We start from the raw sequence: 12,031 nt of genomic DNA, 5'->3' as shown, positions 1-12,031 counted from the left end.
AGTGTCCAGTCCCTTATCTACTGAACACTCACAGAAATATCAGGTCTGCTGTTCCGAAAGGAACATGCAACTTAGGACCAGCTCTTTGCTTAATACTAGAGCACTGACATATAGTTATACTGAAAACAAGAATATTATCAAATACTAGAGATTCAGGAGATAGTGAATAAGGATATTGGAAATGATTATATCTAAACAAGTTCATTACACGCTCTCTAGAGGCTAAACTTAAGTAACAGGTAAAGTTACTGAGTAAAGAAGTTTATCTCACCCTAAGTTCTCTTTGGTGTTTTCAACCAAGGTTGGCTAAGCGCAGTGGCGGATTAATAATTTAGCCGCCCCTAGGCCAGGAAATAATTGCCGCCCTGGTCCCGCCCCAACCCCGCCCTTTTCCCGCCCCCATTCCAACCCCCTCCCCAAAGTCCCCACCCCAACTCCACCCCCTCCCTTCCCCTATTGGATCCCTTCCCCAAATCCCTGCCCCCGGCCCCGCCTCTTCCCCCGCGCGCAGCGTTCCCCCTCCCACCCTGCCCCGCAAAACAGCTGTTTCGCAGCGCAAGCGCTGGGAGGGGAGAGAAATAGGACACGGCGGCACGCTTGCACAGGAGGCGGAGGTGAGCTGGAGCAAGGGGGCGGGGCACGGAGGGGAGCTTCCGCCCCTGCAAATTTGCCGGCCTAGGCCTTGTTGGCCTAGGCAATAATACGGCACTGGCTAAGCGCCTGTGTTCATGAATGCAAATGTGATGTCCGTTTACTTCCCTAGGTGCAGGGTCTTCTAGAAATACCCCCAAAATTCATCGTCTTTACTCTTACACAGGATAACCTCCCATGGCTCGTTTTTTCCTGCATGCTCTTTCCTGGTGATTTCATCTCTCTTCATAAACATTTGACTTTGTATGTAAATGGGTTTCCACTGTGTTAGCTTACAATGCTTAATATACATCCCAACAGAGAGATGGTCGCTATACCTTGGTACAGACTCTTAAAAACATATTTTCAGTATATCTGTACATACTTTTGGTGGTGATATTGATGATCAGTGTGACACCAGCTTTCATTTGAGACCTCTCATGACATTCTTTGGTGAACCAAAATGAGTTCCTGTAACCCACTTCCCTCTTGGCATTAAGGGCTTCTTGGGTCACACCAGGATGAATGGGTTATATTTGCAATTCTGCCATTTACTTGCCGTGACCTATTGCTCAGTTTACCCATTTTATAATGCCTGTGTGAGAGAATTATGAGACTATCTCACAAAAATATTTAAATTCTTTAAAGAATTTCTGATGTGTTCTGCTGTCCTTAAATGAAAGGTGCTGTTAACTGCAAATTATTATTCACAAAATACTTTATTTCATCTCTTAAAAGCCAAATCCTAATCTCACCAACATAGAGCAAGTTAATGGGCTTTGACTGTGGGAATCTTGCTTAGCTTGGGAGTGGACTCAGAAGTAATGCCGCAGCTTATGAAAGTGGAGTGTTATATATTGGCCACCACGCTCCTCCCTCTCTTGTATTCTTTGCTTAGACCCATGTATTATGGTCTTTGCCTATTCGTATTTGTCGTCTTCTATGTGGTGAGCCGCAAAGACCTGGCACAGAGATCTTCACAGCACACAGGGATGTGGTGTATCCGTTCTCAAGGGTCCCTACTGCTTTGGTCCCCGTGTCACAGGTTCATAGCTTTTTAGTTGTGGTCTTACAACATCTGTTTAAGGGAGTGCAGGGTTTGGATTTCAGATAATTAAAGAGAGATTGTGGAGCTCATGCATGTGAAACTGGGAGCCCAGACCAACAATACAACATATCAAAAGGGGAGGGCCCTCACATGTTAGTCTCTGTAGATGTAATCAGTAATACATATACAGTATTATCTTAACAAAAGAAACAAGAAAGGCAAAACAGAAACAAATCTAATTCTGCTAAATACAAGACCAAGGAACTGATATTTAGATGTACTGAGCACCCACAACTTCAACTGAAGCCAATGGAGCTGTGAGAATTCAGCACCTCTGAAAAACTGACTGTAAATGTGGTAAAAGTTTAAATCTATGTAGAAAATTCATGGAGGTTGTTCCTTCCCACAACAACCAAAAAAACCCCTAAAATTCCATCATACACATCTTCTGATGGGAAGTAAGAATTAGAAGACATTTGAAAAGAACTCAAACTGCAACAAGAATTGGGAGAGAGAATGAGATAAAATAGCTTGGAAGTTTTGCTGGCAGTAGATTAAATGCTAAAATAATTCACAAGAAAAAGCAGTTCCTTCACAAAGGTAACAGCAGCAGTAAATTATCAGATGAGTCAAGTTATCTAAAATCAAGACCCCATTATTTGGAAAGGAAGGTAATGGAACCTTTTTAAACCAAGCAAATCTCTGGGTTTGCTATTGTAGTCATAAAGTTCTAAGAGTCTCATTAGCTGGTTAAGGTTGCTCCCGACTCAGCCAGTTGTCAGTCCTTGTTCACCTATTATGTCCTGTGCGCCTTCTGATGACCTTCAGCAGACAGCTGCACCCCCGTCTCAGGATTTCCAGGTTCATCCAATTTAATGGTCTCTCAAACTGGGTGGCGTTTCAGCTAATGTTGGAATGGCAAGTTTCTTTGTGTTTGGGTTCTGGGCCTCAGCCATGTTTCTGTTCTGTTCTCATTGTCTGGCATGAAACCGTAGCAGCTATGGTCAACTTGTTTCACGAGTGGACATGCAAAATTTCAAATACCAGGGAAGGTGATGCTTAGTACAATAGTTGCATCAAATAAAGGAAGGTGTGGTACAATAATTGCATCAAATAAAGTTGAAGTGAACAAAGATGTTACATTGTCAGAGAACTCGCTCTTAGGCACTCTCTGGTGGTGAGATTCTATCTTTCTTTTGTTTTCCAAAGGCAAACTAGGGAAGTGTAAAGTAAAGGAACATTTGTCAGTAGGCACCCAAAAGTGTGTTAAGCACTTCGGTGACAAGTAGACATAAGTCCTACTCTGGAGGGTTTGTAGGATGATTAGACAATGGACTGGGAGTAGCATACACAGGAAGAAGACGACTGAATGGTGATGATAGGCTTGGATTTATTGGTTCCATTTTTTGTTTGTAAGAGGTAGATAAACTTAGGCAGTAGTTAAGTGAAGCTACATTGTAGTGAAGAACACCTGGGAGATGTAGCCAGATTCTGTTGTTTTATGACAAAGCTGATATTGTTCACAAGTTTATAGTCACAAACATTAAGCCCCAAATCTTGTATCCATCAGAGGGGTGTAAGGAGAAAGCAATATCGTGTTTCTCAGAATTGGGGGATTATGCTGAGACCACTTTTTTTGAATAGTGGACTATGTTTTATCATTTAATGAGCTAATAACAAGAAAAATAAAATAGCCCCAACTATTTCATACAACTGAAATAAACCATTACAGTTTATGGTGTTGGCTTTCATATACTGAACACTTAGAGGCTATTTTTTCTTGATCTCTTTTAAATATCACAGTAAAAGGCAAAAGAAATTAAACCAAAAAATCCCCTTCACTCATATAATATTAGGGATGTGATGTGATCAAAGAAAATAAATTATAAAACTATAGACAGATTCAGGGAGATGGGAGGTTTCAAAATAAAATGTAGTATCTTGCAGAGAGCATATTAAATTGTCAGTCACTTTTTTCTGTATTTACTTTTGCCATTTTGCTGATTACCCAGGTATCTGAGGGTGTTTTTTAAAAAAGCTCTTGGTTAGTTAAGACCAGATCTTTTGAAGTTCTTGAAAGCCTAATACAAGGTTCTCACCACCCTCACCTCCCCTGGGGCCAGTGGGATGAAAGCACTTTTCAGCATGTTGCAGAAACAGGCCTTAGGTAGCCTCCTTCTGCACAACTCAGTTCAGTGAGACACAAGCAAGTTTGGATTGACAGTTGCTTCCATGAAGGTGCTGTGATTAGAGAATAACCTTAGCTATCACTTGGAGTTCACATTCTCCAAGATGTGGGTGGTGGTCAACTTTTATAATTGGTTGTGATATTACAGACTTCCAATTGTTTATCACAAAATAAGTTTGGCAGGGGAAACCTAATTCAGTAAGAATTTTTAATAGGTGTATCTTTTAATAAACATTTTTAATAGGAAAGGAAAGGGAGAATGGGTTTGGGAATATATAGGATAATATAATGGGATATTGATAGGGTTGTGTGGAATTTGGCTATGGTTTGTTCAGGGGGTTATTCCATCCTTGAGCGTGGTTGTGCAGAATTCTCCATAAAGCATCTGACTTTATAAATGGGATGTGCAGTAGGATTGGCAAAATATAAAAAAGTAAGAGATGGAGTTTCAGTGCAAATTATGAACTAACTTGCTTTGGGGATTTAAGTCGGATTTTAATGTGGTATAATGGGGTTTTATTTCTCTCCAGATCTTGGGTGTCTTTTTAATGGGTTAGATTAAAACTAACAGCATTCCACATCTCTCAGTCTATGCAAAAAGCGACCTCATTGTGCTCTTAAGATCAAATTGCCAGACGAGAGGTAGGAAAGCAGCAAGAACAAAGAAAACCTAGCTGCACGTGTTTGAAATGATCTTTATGCATTGCACTGAAAGGGTTCACATAAAATTCAAGGAGGAGGTAAATGGCAATGAACTGAGTATTTTCCTTATTATTTATTAATCAGATGTTTGGTGTGTGTTGGATAGTTGGTGGTTTTTGGTTTTGGCTTTTTAGTGATTGTTCCCCAGTGTATCAGAAAGCAAACACAGTTAGTAGAATTCATTTATCTTGGCTTTTGCCTGGCAAAAAGCAGGCTTAACAAACAAAAGTAAAATGTCTAAGTGTAATCAAAAATTATTAGTGATTTTTTTAAATCAGCTTGGTGGTTCTAGATTTTGAACCCTAAAAAAAGGAAGGATTTCAAAAAGGAATTTGCAGTAGAGATTCTGTTATGATTTATTGTTTCCCTTAGACTGATGCAGAAAAGCATTCGCAGGTTGAGCGGAATTCCCTGTGGTCCAGTGATGAAGTCAAGAAATCTGATGGAGGATCAGATAGTGGCATAAAGATGGAGTCTGGATCTAAATGGAGGCGAAATCCTTCCGATGTGTCTGATGAATCTGATAAAAGCACTTCTGGTAGGAAGAACACTGTCATTTCACAGACTGGTTCCTGGAGGCGGGGCATGTCAGCTCAGGTTGGCATTACTACACCGAGGACTAAACCTTCAACTACCTCAGGCTCACTGAAGACACCTGGATCAGGTGAGGAAAAATGTAATACACAGGCAGGCCAACAGTTTACAATGGAGAAATAAAGTGCTTAACTGCTTTCCTGTGGCAGGAGCTGAACTTCAACTCATTCTATATTTACTCGTAGATTTTGTGTGTGTGTGTGTGTGTGTGTGTGTGTGTGTGTGTGTATATATACAAGATACTAAATCTCTGTGTTTCTGTTTTATGGCTGTATGTGAATTTTAAATGATACTTATACTAAAATGCTTTGAATATTGTTTGCCTGTTTTGAATGTCCCTTAAATTAGACTGTTCGTTGGACACAGTGTTTGCAGTTCAATATTCTTGTTTCTTGTAATGGTAATTAATGGAACTCCATTTTCATAGTCCTGGATTAAGAGTAACTCAGAACCTAGACTTCATGTGGCTAAGGATAGTTGTGTGAAAGAAGCTTTTTCACTGCTAAAATAGCAACTGCATCTTAATTTATATTAAAGCAATTTTCAGATGGACTTCATCAGAGCTCTTAGCACATGCAAATTTGTGCTTGAGCATTAATAGTATTTGTGCATGCAAATAGATGAATTACACTTTCACTCACACTTTGTTGTATACCCTATTGTGAATGGAAATTTCAAGGTCTGGTTTGAAAATGTGGCCTTCACCAGTTATATACACATTTTTTCTAAAGCTTATTTATTGTTGCCATATCATATCACTTCACTATTGACAAAAAGGGATCCAACCAATGGTAGTCATGAATGAAAAACACTTCTTATTTATCTGTCACTCTTACTTAACAATCTGTTCACTGTTTTTTGTATTCTCAAGGTAAACACACCAGATACTCTCTCCTGGCAAGTCTGCATATATAACTCTCAGTAGTGCATTATAGTTTAATACAAACTGGATCATAATTCTTAACCACACTTCTGTGGCTAGAATACTTTTGTTTTTCATGATGCTTTGATGCTTACCATTTGCTTAGCATTTTCAATTTAAGCATTTGACTTCTTTTTCTATTTTTTAGGGAAAACTGATGATGCCAAGGTATCAGAAAAAGGTAGACTTTCTCCTAAAGCTGGACATGTTAAACGTTCTCCATCAGATGCAGGACGCAGCAGTGGTGATGAATCCAAAAAGCCTCCCACAAGTAACTCTAGAACAGCTGCTGCTAATACAAATACATTTGGATTTAAGAAACCGAGTGGGTCAGCTGGCGGCATGACTATGATTACTGCCAGTGGCGCGACTATCACCAGCAGATCAGCTACACTGGGCAAAATCCCCAAATCATCTGGACTCATGGGTCGGTCCACTGGTCGGAAAACTAGTGTTGATGGCTCACAAAACCAGGACGATGGCTACTTAGCACTTAGTGCCCGCACTAATCTTCAGTATCGTAGTTTACCCAGACCCAGTAAATCCAGTAGCAGAAGTGGAGCTGGTAATAGATCTAGTACCAGTAGCATAGACTCCAACATAAGCAGCAAGTCAGCTGGGTTGCCTGTCCCTAAAATGAGAGAGCCAGCTAAGGTATCCCTCGGAAGCTCTCTGCCAGGTCTAGTCAACCAAACAGATAAAGAGAAAGGGATATCGTCTGACAACGAAAGTGTGGCTTCATGTAATTCTGTTAAAGTGAACCCTGCATCACAGACTGCTTCTAGTGGAGCTCAAAGCACTCACCAACAAGGAGCCAAGTACCCTGACGTGGCCTCCCCCACTTTGCGCAGGTAGGCACAAAATTTATTCATTGTGGAAGTACATTAACTGGAGTTATACAATTGTGGCTGTTTAGGCCAGGGACTGGCTAAGTTTTGTGGGCACTTACTAATGCGTGTGCTAGGTTGAGGTCTTTGTACTGAAATTTAATTTCACAGCTAGTATATACATGTGCTAATCAGGGCCGGCTCCAGGCACCAGCTTGTCAAGCAGGTGCTTGGTGCGGCCGCTCCGGAGAGGGGTGTCACGTCCAGGTATTCGGCGGCAATTTGGCGGACGGTCCCTCACTCCGCCTCCGCTTTTCTTTTTTTTTTTTTGGCTGCTTGGGGTGGCCAAAACCCTGGAGCCAGCCCTGGCGCTAATAATATTGTAAATATTTATTGCATTACGAGACAGCAGCAAATTTAAACATTTGAAATTGATTGTTAAACCCTCCCCAAAATGCTCGCAGTTGTGGCTGATTCAGAATAAAGTTAGTACTTGAAAACATTATAAAGGCTGTAATATAAACCCACAGCAACAAGGTTACAGGCTCCTGTAGAACTATTGATTCCACCCCATTGTACTTACACATCGTGCAGCAACACAGGGAAACTGTCCAAAGTTCAGCCAGATTTACACATGGAAGTCAATGGAGTTACTCCAGATTTGCATTAGTGTGAGAACATAATTTGACCCAGTATATTTACATTTGTTCACTTACTTGGCCCAATACAGTGTCTCACTCTGTTGCATGTAACGTTGTCCTGTGTGGTGAGACTCTTTACCTTAGGTTCCCAAGTAGGGAGGTACAGAGCAGCTTAACTAAAGGTACTATGTCAGCCGCATTGAATTTTCTTATTTTTTACAAAAATCTTCTTACATGTAATGATCTATTTCCTAGCTCTTTCTGACTGTATATATTCTCCTCCCTTCCCCATTATTTTTAACACAAGTACTTGGGTGAGTGGGAGTTAATTTCCTTGCTTTTCTGCAGCATTTGCATCAATGTCTTGACTGTAGCAAATATATACATTAAAATTATTTTCCACTTTAATTTTACATCGTAAGTAACGTAGTCTCTTTTGAGTTGCAGTGTTCTGGATTTCATTGTTGTCTTGACATCATAATTTCATCTCCATACAATTACACTGACATTATCCTACTTCAAATGAAGTGAGGATGTCACGTTCCATTCAAGTTGCCAACTTGAGCGTAACTCTTGTAATGGTAGTTTGGGTTCCAGCTAGGCACAAAAGGAATACTTCATTTCTTTTTAGGTGAATGGCCATCTTTGAAAAGCCTGTGCAAGTATAATTCAGCATGACCTGGTAGTTTAGTGATTCTCCTATTTCTGGACATCATTAGAAAAGTTATGTCTAGCTGAAAATTTAATTTCTAGCAATTACTATTTTAAAACAAAAAAACTAAAAGATTGTTTGTTGTTATGATATTACATCATAAATGAAAAATGTCCATATTGCTTGCCTCAAATATATTAATAATCAAACTCAATCATACATTTCTGTTGATGACCAGAAAACCATTTTGCTAGATCCTTCATTGGTATAACATTTGAACTACATGCAACTTTTTAGAATAGACACTGAGAGAATATCAGGTGTCTTGGAGAGTTTTTTGTGGAGGAGGTCAAGGTTTAAGCTAAACCTTCATTTTCTTTGTTAGCTATTTCATTCTTCAGTTGTCACCAGACTATGTACATAAATGTATGCCTGGCACAGCTAAATCGTTTTTAGTGGAATTTGCCCAGTGTGTGTATTGCTGGGCACTAGCCCTGTCGTGTAATATTGAGAATTTTGTTGTACTCTTTGTGTTTAATTAATATTCCATGCTGATTTTACACAGAAAATAAGCATCTGTAACTATAAAAAGACAGCAGTAAAGACTGCTACTGCTATATGTTAAATACTATCAACCTTAAATCTGAAAGCAAATATATTTTCTACACTTCTATGAAGAGTAAAATTCCATAATTACAATTATTTTATGAAAGTCTAGCCCTGTCTTAATTGTTCCAGCATATCTCATCTAGCACTTTCTGTCATGTGAAAACAATTTATATTACATAGAAGACCATGCATGTTTTTATGCCACTTGTTTGTGAGCCTTAGTGTTCACTCTTCTCCTGATGCATCCCTATGGACACAACCCAACAATCAGCTCAGTTATGCCTGTTTCTTATCAAAACTAGGAGAGGAGCAAAAATATTCTTATTGTCTGTAGGATTTCTCCTTCCAAGGTTAACCTTTATTCTGACACTGCCAACTTGCTGAGTTGGGCTGGTTCTGCATTCAAAAGGTACATTCTTCAGACCCCAACCTCCTTGGATGTTCAGCTCCATGACTCTTTCTTATTTATTTAATTGCCTCATTTAATTAGGTTTGAGAAGCAGCATGCCAGGAGACATTGACTCCCAGCCCCACTGGGATGATCTTGTATGGATAGACATATTGACTATATTCTAGGTGGTGACAATCTGTTTTAAAGAAAGAATTTGTCATTCTTCTACAGAGCACTATGAAAATATCCCTATCTCCCTCTGAAATCTTTTACAGTCTGGTCTCTGAGTATGCATTGGGGGATAATTAGTTTCTTTTGAGGTATTGACTCCAAGTTCCGAGAAAAGTTAGCATTAGTTTGGCCTCAGAAATCTCCATTAGTCAAAGATGTTCATCACCTTCTTGGTCTGATGGCAGCTAGTAAATGCTTGTTGTAAGTACGCTCAGGAAACTAAGACCAAAGACGAGATTAAGCTAAACACCCTCATAGTACATTCTAGAAGCAGGGCTTGCTATATAAATTGCAGGAATCTCCACTGTCAAATCACCTCTATGTAGTGATCGTATCTGGTCCTAAGCAGAAGAAATCTAGGACTCCCTTAAGGAAGTTGTTTAGGGATAATAGAAAATGGCATATTGTTATGTTTCTAGAGAGAGCTGTCTGAAATGTCCTAATCACTGCTCCTAGTAGGTGAAATTTTCAAAAGCACTTCAGTGATTTAGGAGCATATGTCCAATTTTCAAAAGTGGTTTAGGCACTTAGGAGTCTAAGTGCCATTGACTTTCAATGAGACTTAGGTTCCAAAGTGCTTACGGCCCTTTGAAAATGGATATCTTGAATAGCTTAGGTGCTTTTGAAACTTTCTCCCAATAGCTCTTATGAAGATAAGGCTATTTGCATGATTTAGACAGTGCAATGTTTTTTAGCGGAAAATCGTAAGACTTTCCCTGCTAGGTGTCATTGGCTTTTGTAGGAGATTTCTTCAGATACTTACTTTTTGTATGGTCCACTCAGTGATTAGTACAAAAGTCAAACTATTTTCCTCAGAGATCTATGTTATCTTTCAAAATATGATTTGAGTGATCTGTATTTATAGATCTGAACTACAGCCAGTCTAATATTCCATGCTTTAAAGTAATCAGTTCAGTATTATCACAGGTAAAATCCATTTCCCTCAGGAAACAGAAGATAAAATGGCTAATATTTTTTAGTTCTGTGAAAGTTATATTTGAAGATTGAGAGAAGGAAAAGTTAAGATGTGTCTGAAATTGGCATAATAATTTTCTCGGGGTTTTATTAATGGCAAGGAAGGGAAAAGGAAACCCATCAATTCAAGGTTGTCTATATGAATCTAAGAAAGACCATTTACAGGCAGGACATTTCTTTAAGGCAAAGCCTATCTTTCTCTTTCTTTTTTCGATTTAGCTAGCAACAAAAAAATATTTTTCTGAAGCACCAGTTTTCAGTCTATTATCATAGTTATCATTGTATCATTTCCTATAGATGTAACATCTGGGGTCTCCATATAATTGAATATGTAATTTTCCAATGATAGCTTTTCAGGACAAATATTATATGTATAAAATATCTTTTGTACTTAGTAATTTTACATTCCATTTCATGAAGTTTTTGTTACATTCTCTGAACTTTTTTTACAGACTTTTTGGTGGAAAACCAAGTAAGCAAGTTCCCATCACAACAGCTGACAATATGAAAAATTCAGTGGTGATCTCCAATCCTCATGCTACCTTGAGCCAGCCGGGTAACCTTGATTCTCCTTCTGGCAGCGGTATACTGAGCAGTGGGGGCAGCAGTCCTCTTTACAGTAAAAACACAGATATGAACCAGTCTCCGTTAGCCTCTAGTCCCAGTTCCGCCCATTCAGCTCCCTCCAACAGTTTAACTTGGGGTACCAACGCAAGTAGCTCTTCCGCTGTTAGCAAGGATGGCATTGGATATCAGTCTGTCAGCAGTCTTCACACCAGCTGTGAATCCATTGATATCTCTCTCAGCAGCGGAGGTGGGGTGAGCCAGAACTCATCCAGTGGCTTGATCGCAGCTTCTAAAGATGATTCTTTGACTCCCTTTGTCAGAACCAACAGTGTTAAGACAACTTTGTCTGAAAGGTGAGTAGGTTTAAATTTAGACTCCATTAATATGTACTGTATGCTCATATCTTAAAAATCAGTGATGTGACAACTGTAACTAACATTCCATGAAAGGTTTCAGAGTAGCAGCCGTGTTAGTCTGTATCCGCAAAAAGAAGAACAGGAGGACTTGTGGCACCTTAGAGACTAACAAATTTATTAGAGCATAAGCTTTCGTGGACTACAGCCCACTTCTTCGGATGCATATAGAATGGAACATATATTGAGGAGATATATATACACACACATACAGAGAGCATAAACAGGTGGGAGTTGTCTTACCACCTCTGAGAGGCCAATTAATTAAGAGAAAAAAAACTTTTGAAGTGATAATCAAGCTAGCCCAGTACAGACAGACAGTTAGATAACAAGTGTGAGAATACTTACAAGGGGAGATAGATTCAATGTTTGTAATGGCTCAGCCATTCCCAGTCCTTATTCAAACCGGAGTTGATTGTGTCTAGTTTGCATATCAATTCTAGCTCAGCAGGTTCTCTTTGGAGTCTGTTTTTGAAGTTTTTCTGTTGTAATATAGCCACCCGAAGGTCTGTCACTGAATGACCAGACAGGTTAAAGTGTTCTCCCACTGGTTTTTGAGTATTTTGATTCCTGATGTCAGATTTGTGTCCAGGAAATGGACCGCTTGTGTACATTGGCCAAACCGGACAGTCTCTACGCAA

At 39.4% G+C, this 12,031-nt stretch overlaps 1 protein-coding gene across 21 annotated transcripts in view; it reads left to right on the top strand.

Annotated features, from left to right (window-relative positions):
* The window catches only part of NAV2 (neuron navigator 2), a 664,394-nt gene that overhangs the window by 600,864 nt on the left and 51,499 nt on the right, over nt 1-12,031 (top strand). For all 21 annotated transcript variants that reach the window (XR_010600575.1, XM_065592583.1, XM_065592584.1 and 18 more), the window contains 3 exons: nt 4,941-5,232; nt 6,233-6,935; nt 10,863-11,330. Coding sequence is in view for 20 of the 21 variants with exons in the window: in XM_065592583.1 (XP_065448655.1) it covers nt 4,941-5,232; nt 6,233-6,935; nt 10,863-11,330 (1,463 nt within the window). In the remaining variant the exon portion in view is untranslated. The remainder of the gene's footprint in view (nt 1-4,940; nt 5,233-6,232; nt 6,936-10,862; nt 11,331-12,031) is intronic.

The sequence above is a fragment of the Chrysemys picta genome, chromosome 4 (assembly GCF_011386835.1).
Source record: "Chrysemys picta bellii isolate R12L10 chromosome 4, ASM1138683v2, whole genome shotgun sequence".
Taxonomy (NCBI): domain Eukaryota; kingdom Metazoa; phylum Chordata; order Testudines; family Emydidae; genus Chrysemys; species Chrysemys picta.
This window is presented reverse-complemented; position numbering and strand designations above follow the sequence as displayed.